The sequence below is a fragment of the Pelophylax lessonae genome (assembly GCF_965119305.1).
Source record: "Pelophylax lessonae genome assembly, chromosome: 4".
In the NCBI taxonomy this organism is placed as follows: domain Eukaryota; kingdom Metazoa; phylum Chordata; class Amphibia; order Anura; family Ranidae; genus Pelophylax; species Pelophylax lessonae.
Genome location: NC_138771.1, coordinates 302,019,124 through 302,046,746, shown reverse-complemented (window position 1 = coordinate 302,046,746; position 27,623 = coordinate 302,019,124). Strand labels below are relative to the sequence as shown.

General features: G+C 43.0%; 1 protein-coding gene across 4 annotated transcripts in view; it reads right to left on the bottom strand.

The window, feature by feature from the left end:
- The window catches only part of LOC309552023 (uncharacterized protein), a 472,505-nt gene that overhangs the window by 352,914 nt on the left and 91,968 nt on the right, over positions 1-27,623 (bottom strand). For 3 of the 4 annotated variants that reach the window (XM_082252767.1, XM_082252768.1, XM_082252770.1), the window contains exon 3: positions 1,595-1,778. In XM_082252767.1, the coding sequence (XP_082108893.1) occupies positions 1,595-1,778 (184 nt within the window). Of the gene's footprint in view, positions 1-1,594; positions 1,779-9,685; positions 9,693-27,623 lie in introns of those variants that run through there. The other variant, XM_082252769.1, reaches the window with a different exon arrangement.

The following is a 27,623-nucleotide window of genomic DNA, read 5'->3' as shown; positions in this document are numbered from 1 at the left end:
GCATAAATGATTGGCTCATTGTTTTTTTTTTCTACATCTTGCAGCCTGCTGTGCAGGGACCGCAAAAAGCTGATGCCAAGCCACATTTAGATACTTACTAGTTGCTTTAAAAATGAAATCACTTTTAAAATATAAAACAGAATATATGTTACATGGGCCTCTACATAAACATTTCAGTGCAATATAGCAAACTCCAAAGATCCAGCTCAAACCTAAATAATTCCTAAAGTCTACAATAATTGTAGTCTGGGCAATCTATGATGAGTTTTATAAATAACCTTTATTAATGCAAATAAAAACTCAATTGTGCTAATATGTCATTTAAACATGATGGGGTATTATAAAACATTACCATTATACAAAACTGTTTTTTGTACAGAGGTTGTTGTTATATAGGGTCCCATAGTGTTTGAAAGACATTTGATAGCAAGTGTGTTTTTACCTGAATTATTGAAGGATATATTTTATAATTTATCATAAATTGCCCAAATTCCAAATTGTTATAGACTTTTGAAATCCATTTTTTTAAAGATTTAAGTCTAATTGCATTGCCCGTATCACTGGGAACGATAATTGAGGCAATTTCCATCAGGCTTCTATGGAGATAGCGTTACAAGGGTATACACATCCAGATAGCTGTTTACAATAACAAAAAAATCCCTAATATTACGCTACTAGGAAACACTGTAGCCGTGATTGCGCTCTGTGATCTCTGAGTGCTTTGGACTTAGCTGATCACTAATTGGGATAAAAGGGCATACACAGTGGCCCTTTACCATGTGATCAGCTGTGTCCAATGACAGCTGATCACGGATGTAAGCACAAGCCGGTTATCAGCTTTTCTTTCCTCATACTGGCAGCATGAGGAGAGAAGAAGAAAGCTGATAACTGGCTTGTGTTAAAGGGACATCGGCACTGATTATCAGTGTCCTGAATATCAGTGCTGTCCGAACAGAGCCTACTAGTGCTGCCAATCAGTGTCCATTAGTGCTGTCTATCAGTGCTACCTACCAGTGCCCATCAGTGCCACCTATCAGTGCCCATCAGTGCCACCTATCAGTGCCACCTCATCACTGCTGCTTCATCAATGCCACCTACTAGTGCCCATCCGTCCAGGCTCATCAGTGAAGGAGAAAAATTACCTGTTCGCAAAACTTTATAACAAACTATGAAAAATGTTTTGTTTTTCAAAATTTTCAGACATTTTTCATTTGTTTAGCCAAAAAAAAAAAAAAAAAAAAAACAGTGGTGATTAAATACCACCAAAAGAAAGCTCTATTTTTGTGAAAAAAATGATAAAAATTCCATTTGGGTACAGTGTTGCATGACCGCGCAATTGTCATTCAAAGTGTGACAGCGCTGAAAGCTGACAATTAGCCTGGGCAGAAAGGGGGTAAAAGTGCCAGTAGGCAAGTGGCTAAACTAACAATATTAGCTAAAACTAAGCATTACAGAGTTGTTTGCAAGTACTTAAAGTTCTCAGTAATTTAGTTTGAAGTCACCTTAACCTGGGCACACTACTTATGCCTTTTACTTCATTTCCCATGCAGAAAATGGCATGCATGCTTTTACATATATTCAAAATCATTCTTACCTGAAGTATTCCATCTGCTGTTGGCATTAGGCAATAATTTCCCCGTCCTATTTCTCACATTCCCTGAAGGGCCAGCTGATTTGATGCTTGCTGCTCTGGCATGGTACTGTTGTTGTGGTGATGGTGCCATGTGAGAGATAAATCTCGGACACAGTACAGGTTGTCTTTCATTTTCTGGTCTGTGCTGTGTAAATAAAAATAGGAACTGCATTAAGAAATCATCTATATCAAACAACATATCCATCTATTACATAATTGTATATAAGAAGTTCCCTTCACTGGAACTAAGAAGCCAAGCCCAACCCCTGAAAAACAACCCCTCACCATAATCCCCCTCCACCAAATGATTTTCACCAGTGCACAAAGAAAGGTCCATAAAGGCATGTATGAGCAAATTTGGGGTGGAGGAACTTGACTGGCCTGCACCTCAACCCGATAGAACACCTTTGTGATAAATTAGAGCGAAGAGTGCAAGCCAGGCCTTCTCATCCACATCAGTGCCTGACTTCACAAATGCGTTTCTGGAAGAATGGTCAAACATTCCCATAGACAAACTCCTAAGCCTTTTGGACAGCCTTCCCAGAACAGTTGAAGCGGTTATAGCTGCAAATGGTGGGTCAACTCAATATTAAACCCTACGGACTAAGACTGGGATGGCATTAAAGTTCATGTGCGTGTAAAGGCGGGCGTCCCAATAGTTTTGGTAATAGAATGTATATTGCACTATTAAAGGAAACCATTCTGCCATTTTTTTAATCTCATCTTCAGAAAACTCTATATGTCTGGCTGGCATACAGATCTACTAACTTACCTACAGACAATGCTTACCATTGAACAGCTGGTAACTGTAAGAGATGCTACTGTGGCAATATAGCTGTTTCTGATAACTTAAAACAGTAATCCTCAAATTACAGCCCCTTTGCTTGCCTTTAACCAGCTCTTAGGCACTTCCTATCTCTGACCAAACAATGGGGCACAATTCCTTCCTTTGATAGCATTGATGGGGCACTATTCCTTTCACTAACACCAATAATGGAGCACCATTGATTATACCCAAAATCAATTATGGGGTATAATTCTGCCACTGATAACAATGTTGAGGCACTGTTCCTTCCACTGACACCAACAATGAAGCACTATTCATCAATGAAGCACTATTCCTTCCACTGACACTAACGGACAGGTACCATTTATTGCACTAACACCAGCGATGGGGTATAAATCCTTCCTCTGACTTAAACTTTGGGGCAACATTCCACCCATTAACACCATTGATGGGACACTATTCCTCCCACTAACACCAACAGTGGGGCACTATTATTTCCACTGACACCAACAATGGCATTATATTTCCACTTTACTATCACTATCACCAACAAAGTCACCCTCCCATTTACCACAATCAGTAATTATTTTTGTATTCCCATTTATCTCTGATGCTGAAGAATTTTCCACTCCCACTGGACACAATTTGCCCATTAAAGTGGAGTTCCACCCTAAAATTATACCTCCATCTTCTCGCTCCGGGTCACCTGAAAAACAAATGGATAATCGCAATTTTTTTTTTTTTTTTACTTACCTTGTTTAGAAGATAATATACTTACCTTACTTCCTCTTCCTCCCCTCGGCGGCCGCGGTGAGTCGTCACTTCCTGGCATGCAATGATTCCTGGGAGCTGAACGTGATTGCTCCCAGGAATCAATGCACCTGCACCGGCCCCGAGGTCAGTTCCGGTGCAGGCGCCGTCATACCTTGCAAAAAAGCTTTTGGGCATGCCCAGAAGCTGTGCAGGGATGACGCTGTGGCGCCGTAAAGTGACGGCGGGGCCGGTGCAGTGCATCGTGGGACCGAAGAAGACGGAAGAGGACACAGAAGAGGATCGCGCTGGCTTCAAGCTGCCCACACATGAGATGGCAGCGCTGGACAATACTTTTTCAAGGTAAGTATTTCTTCTAAAAGGTAAGTGCAAACCGGGACAGATCAGAGGCTATCCATTGTGGAATGTACTAGCCCTGACCTTCCCGGGGGTATTTTTATTTAAAAAAAACGTTCACTGGGTGGAACAGTGAACTGGCCCTTGGTTTGTAAAGTAGACAAAATAGTAAGGGTTTTAGGCTGTAAAAAGCACTCAATATTGTACATGTGGCTGCAACAAAGTATGCAGATATCTTAAAACCTGCCATTTATCTAATATCATAGCTAGTATTCTTAGCCACCACAATTAAACAATATACTCTTCATATGCATGTGGAATTTATAGATAGAATCCATTTGTTCTATAGGAGCAAGTAAATGGTGTTATTCACCCTTCATTGAACCCTGCTTTTAAATTTATGTTGTATTATTGTCATAAGTAACAATGTTCACTAGCAACATATGCTGTTTCATCTACGCTTAGTTTAAATATTAATTGTTACATAAAAGATTGTATAACATACTTAGTAAAAGAATAGCGTTTTAAGTAATTGATCATTCTCAATTCTCTAATTTTTTTTTTTGTTTAGAATAATATACCACGTATAGACATCAACCCACATATACAGCATAACTGCTTAAAGACAGAAAACTATTTGCCATACTAAGCAGATGGATTATGAATCTAACAATTTGTTTGAAGATGACAACATCACAAAGGTGAACCTTCAAAGCCAATGGATCTTTAAAAGAGGTCTACAATGGCAAAGGTCTATGTTAAGTTTACAAAGGATGAAAAACAGTTATACTAATAACATTTATCACTAGCATTCTCTTCAATTAACCTACATGCTCTTTCAGGTATTCTGGTGGTAATACCAATTTAATGCGTGTCTGTCCTCAGTCATCTTTGATGGATTTATGAAAACTGGAAATAGTGTAGTTTTTATTCCTAGCAACCAAAAATTGTTTTGTTTTTTTTTGTGGTACAAAACAGAGTCTCTGGGCATTCCCCGCCTCGAGGTAAACAACACAACAAACATGTCTAATATTCTCCCTCAGCTCAGTCAGAAGGAGTACACAATTAGGAAATACATTTTGAAATAAATCCCTGCATTACCCCCAATACCCATGGTGCAGCACACTTTACGAACATTAATGAAAATATAACTTTTATTTTCCCAGATAACCAATACGATTTCTCAGATCACCTTTGTCCTGAAATCATAGAGGATGCGATTCACCCAATGATTATAATATCCGATACTATGTGGCTGTGGATGAAGAATTTAGCCATAAGTCCCACACCTTATTGAACTTTTGAGAACACCCACAAGATTCATAAGTTGTTTTATAAAGGGATATTACCTTATTTACCTGGATTCTCCAAAATTGTAAGCTAGGGGCCTCTTTAAACTTCTACTTCAAGGTAATGGCCTTACCAGCATAAAAAAGCAGCAGACTGACAAGGGTCCTAAGAGCACGATGAGGGATTAATGTGCCCACCAGTCCAAGAAAACACTTAGGGAGATCTCAACAGTGGTGAGCTGCATGACGAAAACCAGCAACCTCAGACCAAAACTTTTTAATATTTGGGCAGGTCTAGAAAATGTGGTGAAAATTTGCTTGCCCCAGGGTATATTCTTTGCATTTTTTAGGGTGTCAAATACATTCTTTGCGCTATTTTGAATTGTATCAGTTTATCCCTACAAGCCACCAGTTGGGAAAAGGGATAATCCCACACATCCTCCCAATCCTCATTATCAACTGATTGCCATGCAGAGCAGAGATGTTCCATGCCAACATGTACAGAAGGCTGGAGAGCCCTGTACAAGATAGACAATGGCTTTGATAAGGTATCATCTCTAAGTATACATTCAATGTCTGGGGTCTCTCCACCACAATCACAGTTGCCCTGAATTGAGTATGGTAGGCATGGCGGAGCTGTAAGTATCTGAGAAATAAGAGTTAGATAAACAGAAGCGGTGTTTCAGATTGTCAAATGTGATCAGACCTCCATCTGTACAAATGTGTCCTAATGCCCTTAGATGCCCAAATTTTGGATCCGGAAAAGACTGGAATTCTGGTAGACCTGGGTTTAACCAAAGGGGTGTATGGGGTGACCACTGAGAAATACCTGAGTGGCCTGCTGGAACAGTGGAGCGCCAGGCCTTGACGACTGCCTTTATAGCTAGGGTGAGAGGGAAAGAGGCGTGAGGGCCTCAATATGGTAGAAGACGTAGGATTTCATAGGAACCAAAGTACGCTGCTTCTAAAACAACTGAGGAGTTGGTATCATCCGAAATGACCCCCAAACTGTTTGGTTTAAGGCCTTATGCATGTTTTATATACTCTCCTAGAAGCCTTTTCTCCTGACAGCAGCATTTTGGCAGAAAAATGCCCGACGCTTGAAAAAGTGTCTAGCGCTTCTAAAAGTGTTTAGGTGCATTTACAGACATCAAGTGCTTGGGCGTTAATTCATTTCATTGGCCAGAATAATATTTTATTCTGCCCATTGAAAGGAATTGACGCTAAAGCACTAAACGTGCCTATCATTAACGCGCGTATTTTTTCTGTAAAAACGCTGCTTCTCCTGGACGCACTGGCAGTGTTTTTTTTTTTCCTGCCTTTAAAAGCCCTTGCCACTAAACACTGCTAAAAATCTATGTGTGCATGGACACATGGGCTAACATGGAGGGGCGTTTGGAAGCAGGGAAAAAAAACATCTGATGCCCCTAAAATCGGCATTAAAACATCCTGTGAGTATGAGGCCTAAAAGTCAGAAAACTAGAGATTCACCTTTGTGCCAGTTTGCATTGTTTAACTTTTCATAATCAATCTACTACCGGTGGCACAGCAGAAGCTATTGTCTGTATCTAACATGATGCTACTGAACAGATTTAGCATTTTCAAAACTTGTATAAGCAACGGGGAAATTTTGCACATGACCTGATCTGTAGATGTTCCTTATTTATGATGAACAGGATATTTTTGTATGTAAATATTATTAGGCTATATTTAGCAAGCTATGACAATCATTATTTGCCATTATTTTAAGCAATGAGAGCTAAAAATAACAAACATTTGGCTGAAAATACCAATTGCTATGGTATAGGGTACATGCATTATAGTTTAGTAAAATAGTCATAATATAGGTTTTGATAAATGCCGGCAATAGTTACATTAAAGGCAGCAAATATATAAGTCTAGCATGAAAATATGTTACATTTTAAGCAATCTTATCATTTTGTCTACTAAATTCTCCATAGGCATGAGATGACAGTTAACCAATCCATTTGATTTGGTCCAATTGAGACAATGATCTCATGACTATAGGAGGCTCTGGACCTGTTGGCCAGATCCTATATGGAGAACACTTGATTACTAGTTCCGCCTGAGAAAAGTGACTTCAACAGCATCTGTCAGCCCTGATCTTATTCTGCCCTTCCCCACTCACAAGAACAGGAATATTTGCATGTAACAGCAATGGGTGATGAAATGTAAAATATATTTAAAGTACAACTCCAACCAAAACGTATGCTTTTTGGTTTTGGAAAGACTAGGAATGTCATAGAGCCCCTGCCAGATTTTTTTATGGTCATTGTAATATTTACTATATATAGCAATATAGATGGTTCCATTATATGTTGTAATAAAGAATACTGTTGTTTGAACATATACTGTATGTCTTAACATGTAACAGCTGCTATATACAATACACTAAAGGTTCTTCATGTTGCAAGCCTAGGGAGACAGCATTTATTAACAAAGTAAAATCTGTAATACTGGGTGCTGAGATCCTAGAGTTTGCATCAGCCTCCTTGTGAGTAGATGGAACTGTGGTAAAGTCATGTCTATTCCATATTATTAATAAGCTGCAAAGAAGTTCTTGTGTGCAGATTAAGGCCATTATCTAGGACTACTATCCAGGTCCTCAACTGCCTCACTTGTGGCATTAAAAATTAGACTATGTTACCAAATCTGGTCCACAGCTGCCTCTTGTTCTATCAATATAACTTCACCAGAAACTGCTATTAAAGTCCTCATCATATGGTATATGGTACCAACCAGACTTGCTCACCTCCATCTTTCACACTCTCCATTAGGCTTTCGGGGTTGCAACTGCACAGGGTATGTTATGGATATCTGGTGGACTTGCCCATCGCTAGGCAGATGTTCAATTTACTTTGCAATCTATTTCATTGCTTTCTCCTGAGAGACACATGTTTTGCATTTATCCAACTAAAACCTCTCCCCTACCAAATTCCAACTTAAGCTATGTGCTGCTGGTGACCAAACAAACTATTGCCAAGCCTGGAAGAAGCAGTTTGTATATTTCACAGACGTGAGTGCAGAGAAACATTTTTCATCAAAAAAACTTCCAGTATTCTCACTGATACCCATGAAAAAAAATGTTAAGGTGTGGGCTGCTGTTAGAAATCAAGGGGCCCCGTACAGACCACCTGGCAGCCCCCCCCCCCCCCCCAAGAAAATATTAAAGATATATTTAGCTAAAATTACAACAAAATCACTATTAGCAGACACAAATATAACATAACTCACATAATTCCTGCTAAATCTAAAAAAAAAAAAAACTATGTTAAATAAAAATGAAGATGAGATGAGAAAAATATACAGGCTGGGCAGTTGGAGCTCAGTGATCAAAGAGACAGAGAGAGAGAAACAACATTACAAATAAACTCCTGAGTAGAGATAACATTAGAGCCAGTGCTGGGAGGGGGGGGGGGCACATAGGGAGGAGGATTATTGAAGGGACGACTGTCTCTTTCTCAGCAGATAAAAGCTGATAGCAGGGAGAAGGACATATCAGATTCAGGTGCTGGAGGAAGATTTCTGTTTTTGTTGTCCATCACTAATCCCCCTCTCTGTGTGGGCCCCCCTGTGTGCGCGGGCCCCCTACAAGAGGACTGGTGGTCCCCCCCCCCTATCAGCGGCCCTGCCGGTAGATTCAACATGCTCATACTTTGCTCCCATGCAAACGTCTGAACCAATCTATATACAGCTTCAGTAAGCTAGGACTATGTGGAACAATCAATTTGATTTCAATTTGATACTTTCTTTTGATACCTTCATACTTGTAAATGTACACTTGATATGTCTTACTAAAAATGTATTGAAAGTGAAAGTTAGACCATGTTGTCCACCATTACGTATGGTGGGGCACAAAAGGTTACAGAGTAAAGCTTAATAGCTACACACTCAGCCTTCTAGTGTACAGTGTAGTATTGGGGAACTTTAGTAAGGAATGTCCCCAATATGGCCACATGAAATAGGAAATAATGTATTTGAAATTTAAGATAAAATTATCTTCTACTAACATGACAGGAAATGAGATGAAATCTCCACAAAGTCAGGGGAAATTATATACACAAACAGGTAAATTTCTGCGCTAATAATGTTGAAATAAATAATATGGTAAATAAAAAAAAATAATTTGATATAAGACAAGCAGCTCACACAGACCTATAGAAGAAGTCCATAAAAAATAGTATAAAAACATGTAGCGCTAAATAATAATGAATATCAAGGAAAAATCCTAAATATATGTGCACATGAATCAAAAAACATTTCTAAAAAGTGAAGAGTCCATATGAAGGTCCATAAAGGAGAAAATCCAGTGATAAAAAAACTTTGTGCTGTATAGAAGAACCACAAGTCCCAGCATGTAGGCGGAGACAGCGCTCCTCTAACGCCCCCAAGCCTGCTTTTTATGATTGAACACTGCAGCTTGTGTGGTCTCCACCGCTGTTTTAAGCCTAGTACACACGCAACGATTATCGGCCGACCGGTCGTCCGTCTTTTGTCCATAGTTGTGTTTTGTTGGTTGGAATGTGCCTAGAGACTGCACTGGACTTTTGTCAACCGACAAAATTCTACTACAGAAGTGATGTCATGTGTTGGTTTGCTTTCTTTGTGTTCTTTCTTCTCTGAGCATGCATAGACTTGCTCATTAGATTTTTCCCTGTCGAAATCTGTACTGACTGCACGAAAATAGCCTGCACACCAGATTTTTTTCGGCCGAAAAGTCGGAGTCGGTTGTCGGAAGCATCATACTAATAAGCCGAAAATCGGCAGATCGGTTGTCGGACGAAAATTCCCTGCTGAATTTCGACGCGTGTGTACGAGGCTTTAGATATGCCTGTTTTTTCTTCAAACATGTGAGTGTAATAGCTTTTAATAAATCGTTTTTATTTTAAACGGTATCACGCTATGTGCCTTGTGTTCCCTTTGCATCTATGTGGTTCCTATGTGCCTTTCTGCGAGCACAATTTAAGAGGTCTTCTCTGATGGTCTGCACCTGATAAGTTTAACCCCTTTATACGGATTTGGCTTTTCCATTAGTTTGGAAGCCAACATCATCTGGTAAGAAGCCATTTGTCTCTATGCTTCATTGGGGGCTTCTATTTGCTTTGCCGTGAGAGGAGTACTGTCTCCGCCTGCATTCTGGGACTTGTGGTTCTTCTATACAGCACAAAGTTTTTTTATCACTGGATTTTCTCCTTTATGGACCTTCATGAGGGAAAATTATACCCTTGACAGGTTTTACTAAAACACTTTCCCCTCTACTCTTGTTCCAGTGGCTGGCAACTGTCCATGTCCATGATAAAAAATGATTTCCACTTTATTTAAAACTTATAAATTATTTTAGAATGTCACAAAAAACAAAGTTATTAAACAAAATTACCCCATTTAAAGTGGAGTTCCGGCCTCAAAATCGAAAAAATCGGTTTTGGGTCATCCACTTGCTGAGGGCCACCTGAAAAAGAAATGGATGCTCCCAATTTTTTTTTTTTTGGTCACTTACCTTGATATTGAAGAAAATATACTCACCTTCCTTCCATTTCCTCCCTCTGCGGCCCGCGCCATCTCTTCTGGTTTGCGATGACTCCTGGGAGCTGAACGTCATCGCTCCCTGGAGTCATTGCGCCTGCACCGGCCCCGCTCGTCACTTCCGGTGCAGGCATGACATTCCCTGCTAAACAGCTTCTGGACATGCCCAGAAGCAGTGCAGGGATGCCGCGCCTGCACCGGAAGTGATGAGCGGGGCCGGTGCAGTGCATTGTGGGACTCCAACATCACCGAAGAGGACGCACTGGCTTCAGCTGCCCACACCCGAGATGGCAGTGCTGAAGAAGAACTTCTCAAGGTAAGTATTTCTTCTTACAGGTAAGTGCGACCTGGGACAGTTCAGAGGCTATCCATTGTGGAATGCACTAGCCCTGACTGTCCCGGGGGTATTTTTATCTCAATTTGACAGCCGATGCCGGAACTCTGCTTTTAACTAATAAAATCATTAATGCTTATTTTTTACTAAACAAACACATAATATTAAAACCCTTGTTCTTAGGATAGATTACATATTTTTTTAAAAAGTATCTCACAGTAGTTGGATGTTGCACTACAACTAAGGCTTAGGCTACTCTAGTGTAATGAAGCAGGCAAACTTTTATAATGTTATCTCCCACTAACTAAAGAGTTTCAAGAGTTAAGTGTTCTAAAGCAGTAAGAACTAACATTCTCCACACACACCACACTTCAGAAATGACTAAGTAAATCCAGTAAGAGGCTTACATATCATATAGTACACAGCCCAATTTACAAGCAGGATGAATGTACGCCACAAAGATACTAGTACAGCAAATATTGGCTTTCTTGATTAATAGTATACCTTATGCCACACGGCCCACTCAAGCATCTGCTTGTTACCACAAGCCAGTCCTTTTGTCCGGAAATAATACAAAGTGGAGATCTGTACTGTGGGCTGAGAGCTGCAAATATTTAAAGGTAATAAATTTCTCAGTCAGAAAGGTAACTTCTTTCATTAAAAAAAAAAAGCACAAAAGCCAGTGGTGTTTACTTTGAGTCTTAGCACACTCCTTGCACCTGTACTTTTCCATTGTGTGTTGGCCAAATTTTCTGTGGATTTACAGAAAGCCCTTTATGTCTGTTTATAACTACAGTAGTGACTAAAGTTTTTTGTTTCCCGTGCTCAAAAGAAAACACTGTACTTAAGTACTCTAAAATACGGCACACGCGAATGCAGTGACACCTACAACAAAACACAAAGCTCTGTTTGCTTTCCATGGCTCCCCAGTTTTCTTGAAACCAGAAGTTGCCACCACAGATTTCACCTGCAGCACCATCTGTGGATAAATCTGCAATTAAGCCATCCATTCATATGTTATGGCACTCTGTATAGTCCATTTAGATGTAACAGAGTGCTATTACAAGCCATTCAGACGTAATACCACTCTATGACCAATCTGCACAGATACAATGGATCGATATAGCTAATTCATTCAGATGTAATAGCACTTTATGATAACTTCAATTAGATGTAATGGCACAATAACAATTGACATGCAATTTACTACCGTACTAGATTCTATAGTTTAAAGAACTTTGCTTAGGGTCATTTCTCTTTTTGTTGTCTGTCAAAAAGATGAATAGATGAGTTGGTTAAATGCAAATTATTGTCTTTTAGTATCAACTATGTAAGTGTAGCTAAGTTTGCAGTGTGTATCTGCACTTTTGTCAGTAAATTTTGTAGGCAGCAGTTAAGTGCATCAATGCTTATACCAATTATTTCTTTATTGACAGAATGTAAATTAGAACTCCAGGGTCAGCCCAGTGCATCCAGGTTGGCCCTTTTATTTCTGGGCTCTGTTACAACCAGCAACTCCCAGCCTATCTTTCCCTGCACACAGAATATGGCGGACCCATAAGTTGACAAGGTACCCACCTTGGGCGTAGCATGCTTTAGATGATAGGGGCAAAAAAAAAACATCCTTACTGCAGCAGCTCAGGTGTCCACCTCTGCAGCAGCACATTGGGAGGGGAGAGTTTTAATTAGAGCACCTCTTCCCAGAATAGCAGACCCGGCTTCAGACCAGGAACAGTAGGACTACATTGGGGTCTATTCCAGTGCAGTCCTACTGTAAGACCAGGCAAAATGTCTTGTCTCCAATCTAGCTGGTTCACACCACCAAGCAGTAGTGGGATTCAAAAAATGTAGTAACCAGTTCCGACTTTCAATGCACAGTGACCAGCGTGCCCCCTTTCAATGCAGAATGACCAGCGTGCCCCCTTTCAATGCAGAATGACCAGCGTGCCCCCTTTCAATGCACAGTGACAAGCGTGCCACCCTTCAATGCACAGTGACCAGCGTGCTCCCTTTCAATGCACAGTGACCAGCGTGCCCCCTTTCAATGCAGAGAGACCAGCGTGCCCCCTTTCAATGCACAGTGACCAGCATGCCCCCCTTTCAATGCACAGTAACCAGCGTGCCCCCTTTCAATGCACAGTGACCAGCGTGCCCCCTTTCAAAGCACAGTGACCAGCGTGCCCCCTTTCAATGCACAGACACCAGCGTGTCCCCTTTCAATGCAGAGATCATCGTGCTCATGCCCCCCTTTCAATGCAGAGACCAGAGTGTGGCGTGCCCCCTTCAATGCAGAGATCATCATTCGTGCCCCCTTCAATGCAGAGATCATCATTCGTGCCCCCTTCAATGCAGAGATCATCATTCGTGCCCCCTTCAATGCAGAGATCCTCATTTGTGCCCCCTTCAATGCAGAGATCATCATTCATGCCCCCTTTCAATGCAGAGACCAGCGTGTGGCATCACGGCGTGCCCCCTTCAATGCAGAGAGAGACCACCATGCTGCGTGCCCCCTTCAAGGCAGATATCATCATTCATGCCCCTTTCAATGCAGAGACCACCATGCTGCGTGCCCCCTTTCAATGCAGAGACCAGGCCAGCATGCTGCATGCGTGCCCCCTTCAATGCAGTCATCATCGTGTCCCCTTCAATGCAGAGTGAACAGCGTGCCAACTTGCCAAGCCCCCAGACCAGACCAGGCCAGCATGCTTGCCCCCTTCAATGCAGACTTCATCGTTCGTGCCCCCTTCAATGCAGAGTGAACAGCGCGCCAACTTGCCACGCCCCCAGACTAGTGACTTACCTGTTGTAGACTTGTAGGCAGCGGCTTCTGCTCTTCAGTCCCCACGTCTCCTCGAGTCCTCCCACGTCCCACCTCCTCCTGGCCAATGGCATTGGCCGAGGAGGATCCATGTGACAATAGCTAATTTTTATTCGCTATTGTCACACAATGGGTGGGCTCGGGCACACACTGCTCTGCGCCCCGGGTCCACCCTTTCCTTTCCTACTAGAGCCAATAGGCGGGGAGTCAGGGACTGTCTGGGAGGCTGCGGCCTGCAGGAGAAATGGGTGACGTCACTGGTTGCTAGACGCTAAACGGCTCTAGCCTAGCAATCAGTGACTGTGTGTGGGCTCCGGCCGCCTCCCTGCAGAGAGACAGCGCCGACAGGGGAGGGAGCAGCAGAGCGGTCATCAGGAGAGTGGTTTTTTTACAGATCATGGTCAAACTCAAACTCACGGTTCTGCGAACTTGGAAAAAGTTAGTTCTATGGAACCGATGCGAACCGACTGAATCCCACCACTGCCACCAAGCAGTGGACAGCAGGGCAGTACTTTTTCCAGTGCAGCACAGTGTAAGAAGGCAACCCACTGCCTCGCACACATGAGACAGCAAATAGAACTTAATGAAATTTTATTTTAAGTGATACTAAAGCTTTGATTTTTTTTTATTAAATCAATAAACATGTTATACTTATTTACCGTGTGCATTTGTATTGCACAGAGCAGCCCTGATCCTCCTATTCTCGGGTCCCCTGGCGGCACTCTTGGCTCCACAGCTTCAGCGAATGCCCCTTAGAAAGCTACTTTCTATAGAGGCTCTCATGCGGGGTCACTCCTGAGTCCCTTGTCTGCATCTACAGACACAGACAGGGCTGCTCAGCCCCACCCCCTGCTCCCTCTTCACAGAATTTGATTAATAGCAACAGGAGCAATGGCTCCCCCTGCTATCAATCTGCCCAGTGAGAAGGGAGAAGGGAGAGAGCAGAGAAAGCCGCTGCTCTCATGCATATTACTGGATTGAGATTGGGCTCAGATAAGTATAAGGGGGGCTGGAGGGATACTTTGGCACATAATGCTTTTTACCTTAATGCATAGAATGCATTAACCACTTGCCGACTGCCTAACGCCGATCTACGTCGGCAGTCAGCCCCTCACAGGCAAAGTGACGTAGGGCTACGTCACTAGCTTGCGAGGGTCTAGGGAGCGAGCGCGCGCCGCCGGAGGCGCGCTCCCGCTCCCGCATGGTCACGGACCCCCCCGCGTGTGTAAACAAGCCACCTGTCATTCTCCTTACTGTAAAGACACTGATCACACGGATCTAGTATGTAGATCCGTTGATCAGTGTCCTTACAGCTCAAGCCACAGCCAATCACAGTAGAAAGCACGCCCCTAGGGATACACACAGCCCCTCCCTCCCAAATAAAGTTAACCCCTTCACTACCAGTGTATTTTTACAGTAACAGTGCATATATATAGCACTGATTACTGTAGAAATGTCACTGGTAACCCCAAAAGTGTCACAAATGTCAGTCAAGGGTCCGATCTGTCCGCCCCAATGTCGCAGTACCGCCAAAAAAATCGCAGATCGCCGCCATTACGCGTTAAAAAAAAACCAACAAAAATGACAAAAATCTTTCCCTTTGTTAGTAAACGCGATAACTTTTGCGCAAACCAATCAAAATACGCTTTTTGCGATTTTTTTTTACCAAACATAGGTAGCATAAAACAAATTGGCCGAAAATGTTAAAAAATTTTGATTTTTAAATTTTTTCGGGGGAAATTTCATATAAAAAAATGTGAAAAATATTGCTATTTTTGCAAAATTGACGCTCTTTTTTTGTTTATAGCGCGTGATCAAAAAATCGCACAGGTGATCAAATACCACCAAAAGAAAGCTCTGTTTGTGGGAAAAAAAGGACGCCAAATTTGTTTAGGTACAGCGTCGCACGACCGCGCAATTGTCCTTTAAAGTCAAGCAGTGCCGAATCGCAAAATACCCCCTGGTCAGGAAGGGGGTAAAATCTTCCGGGGCTTAAGTGGTTAAGGTAAAAAACCTTCAGCCTTTACAACCACTTAAAAAAGCAAGTAAAGAGTGCAATCTGGGATCACTGCAGTCATCCCACTACACCACACACCAGCTTCTTCGTTGTAACGCAGCGGCTGGTGTGAATAGACTCTTATTGGGAGATTTACTAAAACTGGAGGGGGAAAAATTTGGTGCAGCTCTGCATACAAACCAATCAGCTTCCAGTTTTTTTTTTTTCTCAAAGCCTAATTGAACATGCTGAAGTTAGAAGCTAATTGGCTCCCATGTACAGCTGCACCAGATTGTGTACTCTCCAGTTTTAGTAAATCAACACCTTAGTGGGATTTGGGTCTGAGCTGGTACTGGAATGTATTTGCCTGCAAGTGTGTTCACTTTTTATGTTCAGTGCCCTTTCTTGCTCCTATTTTCCCAAACTGCCTCTATTATCAGAAAAACCCTGGATCTCAAACAACCAGGACTTGCTCTGTATTACAGCAGCGGCTTTAAAAAGAGAGTTTCTGATGAATGTTCAGAACACTAATGAAAATCTTGAAAGAAAATTACAATGCAACAACATGATGGTTGCATTGTATTTACTCTTTCTTTCATGTGAAGAGTTTACTTAACCTTAATCAACCCTAATTAATTATTTATTTTCCTTCTCTCCTTAGCCATTGGTTTCTTCTGTTTTTTATTTCTATTTTTCTAACCATTCAAATGTAAACTTTTTTAAATAATACATTTGTTTTATTTATTAATTTTTAAGCGTTAGATTAAATGTTGCACATAATTCCTAAAATACTTTAATTCCTTTATAGATAGTATTTCAATTATTTGTGCCAGCAACATCATTTTAGCATCATTTAAAAACGGCAGATTTATAGAATAAAGTTTATACTATTTACAGTGTCTCACGAAAGTGAGTACACCCCTCTCATTTTTGTAAATATTTTATTATATCTTTTCACGTGACAACACTGAAGAAATGACACTTTGCTACAATGGAAATTAGTGGGTATACATCTTGTATAACAGTGTAAATTTGCTGTCCCCTCAAAATGACTAAACACAGAGCCCTTTGATGTCTAAACTGCTGGCAACAAAAGTGAGTACACCCCTAAGTAAAAATGTCCATATTGGGTCCAGATGGCCATCTTCCCTCCCTGGTGTCATGTGACTTGTTAGTGTTACAAGGTCTCAGGTGTGAATGGGGAGCAGGTGCGTTAAATTTGCTGTTATCACTCTCACTCTCTCATACTGGTCACTGGAAGTTCAACATGGCACCTCATGGCAAAGAATTCTCTGAGAATCTAAAAAAAAGAATTGTTGCTCTAAGGACATGGACTACTGGAACCATGTCCTGTGTTCTGATGAAACCAAGATAAACTTATTTGGTTCAGATGGTGTCAAGCGTTTGTGGCAGCAACCATGTGAGGAGTACAAGGACAAGTGTTTCTTGCCTACAGTCAAGCATGGTGGTGGGAGTGTCATGGTCTGGGGCTGCATGAGAAGCTACAGTTCATTGAGGGAACCATGAATGCCAACATGAACTGTGACATACTGAAGCTGAACATGATCCCCTTCCTTTGGAGACTGGGACGCAGGGCAGTATTCCAACATGATAACGACCCCAAACACACCTCCAAGATGACCGCTGCCTTGCTAAAGACACTGAGGGTAAAGGTGATGGACTGGCCAAGCATGTCTCCAGACCTAAACCCTATTGAGCATCTGTGGGGCATCCTCAAACAGAAGGTGCAGGAGCGCAAGGTCTCTAACATCCACCAGCTCCATGATGTCATCATGGAGGAGTGAAAGAGCACTCCAATGGCAACCTGTGAGAGGGTTAAGGCAGTGCTGGAAAATAATAGTGGCCACACAAACTTTTGACACTTTGGGCCCAATTTGAACATTTTCACTTAGGTGTGTGCTCACTTTTATTGCCAGCAGTTTAGACATTAATGGCTGTGCATTAAGTTATTTTGAGGGGACAGCAAATGTACACTGTTATACAAGCTGTACACTCACTACTTTACATTGTAGCAAAGTGTAATTTCTTCAGTGTTGTCACATGAAAAGATATAATGAAATATTTACAAAGATGTGAGGGGTGTACTCACTTTTGTGAGATACTATATCTGCACTAACACTAGTTGTTTTGAAATGAACACTATTCAAAGCAACAGCCAACAATAGCTGTGATGTGGGAACCTATAGGGGACATCATCGCTCCCAGGCATTCCCAGCCAATATTGAGTGCTCTTTCCTCTCCCCTGCAGCTGCCACTGGCTGACACAGGGGATCACATGACTGGACCAGAGCGGGCTGAGAATAGATAAATATATACATCTTTTTTTCACATGTTAGTCAGCATAGGTGTTAGGAGGGGGGAGGGGACATTTTTTACTTGGGGTGAAGATGGAATTCTACCTACCTGTAAAAGGTAAGTATAAAGATTTTATTTTACTGCTACGGAGGTGTTTCAATGGGAGTGAGGAGGCAAACGGGGAGGGGGTAACTGGCAAACCTGGAGTGTGGCAGGAAGATTGCATTAGAAGTTTTGGTTTATCTTGGGACATATTGCAGTTCACACTGTATACTTACAACAAATTTATTAGCCAATGTTGACTGGCTCCGATAATACCCAAACATACTAGCACTTTACATACTGCACATGAAAGTCATGCAAAATAAACCCTGCAAATTCCCTCTTTAGAAGAGACAGGAAAATAGGATGGAATAAAGCACACTGATAATATTATATCTGTGCATAAAATCTAGAAATTTCACATAAACTGAAAAAGACAGCTGCGCCATATTCAGATTTATTAATTTTTGAGCCGTAAACTGTACTGTATGTGACTTATATCTGTGTGGCCAGGAATAGCTGACATTATACACATTTCCTCTCAATTCCATTTTTCAAAACATGTTATCCAGATGTATTAAACTGTTATGATACAAGTGAAGATTCCGATTTTCTGGTTCAGCTTTCACTGCCGCACAAAGCCTGCCTCATTTGTAACAAAGTTAAACCTCTCAAACCACTGACCAGAGAAACCAGATTTTCAAATAATTCAGATTTGTGTTTCTGTTCTTTCTAATTAAGGGTAATATCGGAAAGCACAGACAGTGAGTAGCATTGTTTAAGGATCATGGTTTTAAACACGAAAATCTGATTATCAGCTCATGTCAGAAGCCAAGCGATAATGCAGCTTAGCATTTGTTTGGGCTTTTTCTTTGGCCAAAAGATAATTACTGTTCGTTAGGCCTTACGTAAGTGTATCTGTGGTCCTGCAATGTCTGAATAGTAAAAGCTTACAATAGTTGAATGAGCATTGCTTATTTACAATGGGCATAGCCTGCTCCAATGGGATAATTTCATTACCCAAGAAAATAGAACTACCCAGGTAAAAAGTTCATTTTCCAAGTAGAGCAACTTAGTCATGCCGAATGAATGTTCCATTTTATGTTAAATTATAATAATTGATGGCGCTGTGATTTTCTAGCAAATATACAATGTGATGCGGAGCATAAGAGAAAATTTTAAATGTTAGATGAAGGAAAGAAAAAAAATTATTTGACTGAAAAGAAAGCTTTGGCAATAGTATTACACTGGCAGCAGGCTGATTTAATTTCATTAAATGAAGATACTGGAGTTGGTGCTGTAGCTGCTCTTCAAATCCGCTCATTAGCTGGAGGGGAGCAGTGCTTGTTTTTGCATAGGGCAAGATGCAATGTGGATTATCTCTAGTTCAGCCTATTGATTAAAATCAGAAAGACATTTATTTTGTTCTGTCCAACAATTAAAATTTCCAATAACACAAATTAAAATTTCTAATAACAGTAATTATGCTATTTTAATACCAAATCACAACTTATTTTGAACAAGCAATACAACTTTGTAAAACATGCACTAGTCACCTCCATACTTAAAAAGCCCTCACTGGATCCCACCAATCTTAAAGGGTAACAATATAGCGTATACAATTGCGACACAAATCATATTGTAATTGAGTGTTATTAAAAATCACCTTTCCTTTTCAGTCTTCAGCTGTTCTGAAAATGCAATGCAATATGGCTACCTGGAGGTGTTCTGTACACAGAATGTATAATGACCACACCCCAGACACAACATTTCCTGCTTGTGTGATTGGCTCACAAATTTTCCCAGCAGTCTGCCTAAGATACAAGTCAGATTTCTGGCATCCCCTGAAACAAAAATTTCATTTTTGGTGAGATACTCCCTATAGGAACACGTCGAAAGGGATGCAGGCCCAGCAGCTTCCTTACTTAGAGCCCTGCAGCTGCCACAGCTTACAGATAATTATAAAACCACTCACATTAGACCCACTCTGCACAGAGGAACAAACAATGATTTCTTCAGAATAACAAAAGGTAGAAATCTGCAACAATGTTTGTCAAAACCCTTGTAATGTACACAGATCACCCAGAGGGAAATGTTTTTTTGTCAAAAAAAGTGGAGTTACGCATTAACAACCTATTTCTCCTTGCTCCCCTTTTCCTCTAAACTCTAAGCACAACCAAGGCATGCAAAAAAAAAAAAAAAAACCTGCAATTCCCCATCTATTGAAGAGACAGGAAAATAGGATAGAATAAAGCACATAGATTATCTGTGTATAAAAATCAAGAAATTTCACAAAAACAAATTACAATGACTTATTTTGAACAAGCAATACAACTTTCCACAACATGCACTAGTCACCTCCATACTTAAAAAGCCCTCATGGGATCCCAACAACATTTTTCTTCTTGCTCCCCTTTTCCTCCAAAACCCTTGGAGACTCGGTCTACAACCAACAGAGCTACCACTTCACTGAGAATAACCTTCTCGATCCCCTTCAGTCTGGATTTCACCCTCAACACACACTGCTGCCCTAAAATTCACAAACAATTTACTAACGGCTAAAACCAATGGTTACTATTCTTTACTACCACTTCTGGACCTCTCTGCTGCCTTTGATACGGTTGACCCCCCTCTCATCCTCAAAAAACGTCACTACCTTGGTCTTTGTGACTATGCTCATCTTTGGTTCTCACCTATAATTTTACTTCCTCCTCTCCTCTTACTTTTTCTTTTTCCATCAAAGTTCTGTTTTTGGACCTCTCCTATTCTTGATCTACACCTCCTTCCTGGGTAAGCTGATAGCCTCCCATGGCTTTCAATACAAATTCTACGTTGATGACACCCAAATCTATCTCTCTACCCCTCAGCTTACTCCATCACTCTCCACATGCATCACTAATTTACTAACATATATATAAGTCTGGATGTCTCACCACTTCCTCAAACCTAATCTATCCAAAATGGAATCCATAATATTTCCTCCCCCACGTGCCCTATCCCCTGACTTCTCTGTCAAGATCGATGGCACAGCTGTCAACCTGTCCCCGCGAGCCAGATGCTAGGTGTAATCCTGGACTCTGAACTTGGCTTTTGGCCCCACATCCAATCACTGTCCAAAGCTTGCGGCCTCAACCTCTGCAACATCTCCAAAATACACCCCTTCTTACCAATGGCACCACAGAGCTTCTAGTTCACTCCCTGGTTATCTCTGGCCTTGACTACTGCAACTCCCTCCTCATTGGATTACCTTTACATAGGCTATCCCCTATCAGTCCATCATAAATGCTGCTGCCAAACTCATCCACCTAACCAACCATTCAGTGCCTTCTAGCCCTCTCTGCCAATCCCTTCACTGGCTTCAGCTCATCCAAGAAATTAAAATCAAAATACTAACAACTTACAAAGCCATCCACAACTCTGCCCTGGATAACCTACTGGTGGCACTGTGCTTTCTAGAGCAGAAGGTTATAGTTTAGGTGTCCACCAGCAGGTTTCTCCCTGCAGCCAGCATTTCCCAGAAAACAGTTTCCACCTAATGATGGATGCTTGAAGGGTGATTAGGTCCTCCCCTACTAGTACCTCTCATTCTAGTGTTTTGCTGCTGAACTTGCTTCTGCCCTGTACCCTGCTGCTCTGTTCCTGATCACCCTTGTTCCTGATCCCAGATTTGGTTGGTTGGGTCTGGAGGAGAGATGATGCCCTATGGACATAATAACAGTAGCCCCTCATGTTATTGAGAAATGGCAACTGTTATATGGTTTCTTGGTGGCTCTTGGTGGGTCCACCGGTTGGAGGGTCTTGGAGATCTGATGGTCAGATCATGCTTGTTGTGGTACTGTCTTACCTGATGAAGAATATTTTATAGATATAATTTGAAACACGCTGGACGTTGGATGTTGCCAGTCAAAAGATTTATTGTGAATTGACATCCCTTACAGCAGACTGCAACTGAGCGTACCACGAAGTGTAAAGTGCAAACAAAGTTTCATGTATATGTTGTATACTATGTATATGTATAAGACTTCTTTATAATATGCCACACATGTATGGTAGAAATTGTATTACATATAAATAAGGATATTGACTTTTGTACGTTTATATAAAAAAAGTTTCATTTTGATTTTTGTATACTTTTTTGGTTGCTGACAAAGTCCCATTTGAACTAAAAGTTTTGGTCCCCCTTCCTATCTGCTTCCTGCACCTACAGCTTTCACCTACTTTTCTGTGTTTCCATCTTAAAAATAATGTATATAGTTAGTTGTTAGTTAGGCTTTATGTTTGTTAGGCTGATTATTAGTTAGGTATTCTGCCACTGGGTTTTTGGTTTACTTATATTTTTATGTTTCCTGTGTGTTGGTGTTTTGATGGATTTTGTTTCTCTGTAAATAAATCTCACTTACATGAATACACAGTCTGGTCCCTCTCCTGAGTGTAACCACCCAGATCTGGCCATCTCTACTGCTGATTCTGAAACCTAGTCTCGAAATACCAATCAAACTGTTCCCTTCGTTCCTCCCAAGACCTCCTTCTCTCTTGCTCCCTTGTCACCTCCTCCCATGCTCACCTCCAAGACTTCTCCTGGGCTTCTCTCGTCCTCTGGAACTCCCTACCCCAATCTGTCTATCTTCTACTCTGTCCACTTTTAGGCAATTCCTGAAATCCTTTCTCTTCGGAGAAGCCTATCCTTCCTCCACCTAACAACTTTTAGATTGTAAACTCTCTGGTTCCTCCTGTATTGAATTGTATTGTAATTGTACTGTCTGACCTCATAATATAAAGCAGTGTGCAAAATGTTATATAAATTCTGTATAATATTAATAATACCATTTTTTTAAATAAAGAAACTTTGCGTGATTTGTGCTTTTAGTAAAAACTTCAGCACAAACGTTTTATTTTAGTTTTCAACAGAGTGGGAAAGGGTAGAACCTCTGTTCTTTTTGTTTCTGCATTCTTTGTGCCTGTTTAGGGCATCTGTTGGCACTTCCTGTCCCAGTAACAGGTATTGCTTGAACAGAAAGTTAGAGGAAATCCATAAGCTCACCAACTTTACAAGAAGAGGGGTAGAGGGAAATGTGATATGATACTGTATATCTGTTAGGGTGATAGCACCTAAATGTGTGAATTTGCTTCATTTTGAGGATATTATATCTCACCTGTCATGCCTCTAAAGCAGGAAATTAATAAACAAAATCCCCCAATGGGGGCACCCTAAAAAAAAAAAAAAAAGCAAAGAACTGTCTTGAGTTCCACATATTTTCTTAGCAGGAAGAACACAAACTAATAATATTAAAATATATAAATAATTAGAGTTGAGCGGACACCTGGATGTCCGTGTTCGGCGGGTTCGGCCGAACTTGAAAAAAAAGTCCGGGTCCGTGTCCCGGACTTTTTTCGAATTTTACCCGGACACCGAACCCCATTGAAGTCAATGGGGACCCGAACTTTCAGGCACTAAAATGGCTCTAAAACACCAAAGGAAAGGGCTAGAGTGCTGCAAATGGCAGCAAAACGTAGTTAAGAGCATGGCAAGTGCTCTGCAAACAAATGTGGATAGGGAAATAACTTAAAACAACAAAAAAAACAGAAAAATAAAACAATGTTCTTCATCTCTGAAGGACAAGGCCCATATGGAGTAGGAGGGAGGTTGAGGTGGTGGTGGATGTGGCGGTGTCATAGGCGTGCGCACAGGGTGTGCCGGGTGTACCTGGGCACATCCTAATCACCTAGGGAACATTAGCATTATCGCTTTGCTAGTGAGGAGATGGGAAAGATCTCGCTCGGACCTGCTCTGCTCTATTTCACTATGCCAGCAGGGAGAGTAATGTATCGGGGCCATGTACATGTAGGCAAACACATGCATGTGTATTTAAACTTTGGGGTGCACACCCTAATGCAATAGGCTGCGCACACCTATGGGCGGTGTAGGTGGAAGCGGCGGTGGAGGAAGACGAGGTAGCCAACACTGCTTTTTTTCAGAAATTTTAAATGAGGGTACAACCCAAAAGAGTGAGAAAGAGCAAAAATAGAACAATGGCTGGGTAAGGTCGGTATCCATCGCTATTCCGCACAAGGTACGGAAAAGTCCAGTGGGATCAATGCCTGGTTCATTTTAATGAATGGGAGCTTGTCCACATTGTCTCTGGACAGGCGGCTGCGCTTGTCTGTGATAACGCCCCCAGGCGTGCTAAATACCCGTTCAGATAATACACTGGCTGCAGGGCACGCCAGCACCTCCAAGGCGTAAAGGGCAAGCTCAGGCCATGTGCCCAATTTGGAGACCCAGAAGTTGAAGGGGGCAGACCCATCATTCACTACATGTAGGCGTGTGCACACATACTGCTCCACCATGTTGGTGAAATGCTGCCTCCTGCTAAGACGTTCCATATGAGCTGCTGGTGCTGCTGTTTGTTGTGGCGTGCTGACAAAGCTTTTCCACATTTCGGCCATGCTAACTGCCTTCTGAGGTGCTGGCGGTGCCCTGGTTGCATTGGCGACCTCTTCCTCCTCCTCCTCCTCCTCCTCTGCCTTGTGCTTCCACTGTGGCCCCGCTGTCAGGTGGGAATGCCAGCAGCATCGCGTCTACCAGCGTGCGCTTGTACTCACGCATCTTGCGATCGCGCTCCAGTGAGTGAATTAAGGACGGTACGTTGTCCTTGTAACGGGGATCCAGCAGCGTGGCCACCCAGTAATCAGCACAAGTTAGAATGTGGGCAACTCGGCGGTCGTTGTGGAGACACTGCAGCATGTAATCGCTCATGTGTGCCAGGCTGCCCAGAGGCAACGAAAGGCTGTCCTCTGTGGGAGGTGTATCGTCTGTGTCCTCTGTATCCCCCCAGCCACGCACCAGTGATGGCCATGAGCTGGCCTGGGTGCCACCCTGCTGTGAACATGGTTCCATCTCCTCCTCCATCTCCTCCTCCTCCTCATCCTCCAGAACTGTGCCCCTGCTGGACAATTGTGTCCCTGGCGTTTGTTTGTGCAGGAACCCACCCTCGGAGCCCCTTGCGAATGACTGCCCTGAAAGCCTTGGAAATGTTACCTCTTCATCCTCCTCCTCCTCCTCCTCCTCCTCATCCTGTGCCACATCCTCTTCCATCATCGCCCAAATTTTTTTTTCAAGGAGGCATAGAAGTGGGATAGTTAAGCTGAGAACGGCGTCATCGGCACTGGCCATGTTGGTGGAGTACTCAAAACAGCGCAACAAGGCACACAGGTCTCGCATGGAGGCCCAGTTATTGGTGGTGAAGTGGTGCTGTTCCGCAGAGCGACTCACGTGTGCGTGCTGCAGCTGAAACTCCACTATGGCCTGCTGCTGCTCGCACAGTCTTTCCAGCATGTGCAAGGTGGAGTTCCACCTTGTGGGCACGTCATATATGAGGCGGTGAGCGGGAAGGCCGAAGTTACGCTGCAGCGCTGACAGGCGAGCAGCAGCAGGGTGAGAACGCCGAAAGTGCGCACAGACGGCCCGCACTTTCTGCAGCAGCTCTGACATATCGGGATAGTTTTTAAGGAACCTCTGCACCACCAAATTCAGCACATGCGCTAGGCAAGGGATGTGCGTCAAACCGGCTAGGCCCAGAGCTGCTATGAGATTTCGCCCTTTATCGCACACCACCAGGCCGGGCTTGAGGCTCGCTGGCAGCAACCACTCATTTGTCTGCTGTTCCATGCTCCTCCATAACTCCTGCGCGGTGTGTGGTTTTTCCCCCAAACAGGCAAGTTTTAAAACTTCCTGCTGTCGTTTACCCCTGGCCGTGCTGAAGTTGGCGGTGAAGGTGTTACGCTGACCGGATGAGGAGGCGGTAGAGGATGAGGAAGCGGAGTAGGAGGAGTTAGGAACAGGAGGCAAACTGAAGCGCCCTGCAATCCTCGGTGGTGGAAGGACATGCGCCAAATTGCTATCCGCCTCAGGCCCATCCGCCACTGCATTTACCCAGTGTGCCGTTAGGGAGATATAACGCCCCTGACCGTGCTTACTGGTCCACGTATCGGTAGTTAGGTGGACCTTGGCACAGATGGCGTTGCGCAGTGCACACCTGATTTTTTCCCCCACTTGGTTGTGCAGGGAAGGGATGGCTTGCCTGGAAAAGTAGTGGCCGCTGGGCACAACGTACTGTGGGACAGCCACCGACATAAGGTTTTTAAAACTGTACGTCTCCACCAGACGGAATGACAGCATTTCAAAGGCCAAGAATTTTGAAATGCTGGCATTCAGGGCCAGGGATCGCGGGTGGGTAGGGGGGTACTTCCTCTTCCTCTCAAGTGTTTGGGAGATGGAAAGCTGAACGCTTCCACGGGACATTGTGGAGATGGTTGGTGACCCAGGTGGTGGTGTTGCTGACAGATCGTCTGTTTGCGGGGTGGCAGGTGCCGGTATTACTACAGATGTGGATGGAGAGGCCGAGACTGCAGCAGAAGAGGAAGCAGGATGAGCCAGAGACGTTTCTTGGTTTTGAAGGTGTCTACTCCACTGCAGCTCGTGCTTTGCACTTAGATGCCTGATCATGCAGGTTGTGCTCAGGTTGAGAAGGTTTATGCCTCGCTTCAGGCTCTGATTGCACAGGGTGCAAACCACTCGTGTCCTGTCATCAGCACATTTTCTGAAGAACTTCCACGCTAGAGAACTCCTTTGAGCTGGCTTTGCGGCGCTCGTTCCCTTGCTGCGTTGGGCAGTAGCAGGTGTTGTGTCTAGGGCACGGCCGCTCCGCTTCTGCACCCTGCTCCCTCTTCTGCTGTGCTGGTGGCTCTGTGCGACCACCACCTCTTCCTCCAAACTACTCAGGTCACCTGCATGACGTTCATTCCATGTGGGGTCGAGGACCTCATCGTCCTCCACATCATCTTCCACCCAGTCTTCACCCCTGCCCTCCTTGTCGGTCTCCACAATTCTGAATGCCGCAGCAGTTGGCACCTGCGTTTTGTCATCATCGGAGACGTGCTGCGATGGTCCTTGCATGTACTCATCTTGAGAAATAAGTGGTTGGTCACTCAATCTCTTCCACTTCTGGGGCAGGGCTAGGTGGATGGCCCTGGGAAACCCTGCTGACAGAGTCCTCAAAAAGAAGAAGAGACTGCTGTATGACTTGGGGCTCAGACTGCTTGCCTGATTTGCAAGGGGGTGAGGTGAAAGACGGTTGGAAATTGGCTGCAGGTGCCAACTCTGACCTTTCTGCAGTAGAATGGGTGGGAGACAATGTGAAGGAACTGGAGGCACTGTCAGCAGCAAACCAATCTACTATCGCCTCTACTTGTTCTGGCCTCATCACTTCTAGAGGCGTATGATGCCCTACCAAATACTGCTGCAGGTTCTGTCGCCTACTCACACTTGAGGAAGGTGTTTCACTTGTGCGTGTAGCTGGCACAGATCGACCACGTCCTCTCCTTGCAACAGGAGCTCTACCAGCAGCACCACGACCCAGGCCACGGCCCCTATTTGTCTCCTCATATTTCTGTAATTTATGATCTTGCCCTAGAAAGGTGTTTATTGAATAGCGGAACAAAACAACAACAGTATTGCATGGGTGTATCTCACAGTCAAATATGCAAACTATGCCGCAATTTAATGTTTTTTTACCCCAAAAGGGTGTTTATTGAATAGCGGAATAGGAAAAAGGATAAAAAACGGTGTATCTCACACGTACAACCACAGACTAGGCCCGATTAAAATTTTTTGTACCCTAAAGGGAGGATGAGGAAGAGGAGTAGGAGGAGTTCGGAACAGGAGGCAAACTGAAGCGCCCTGCAATCCTTGGCGGTG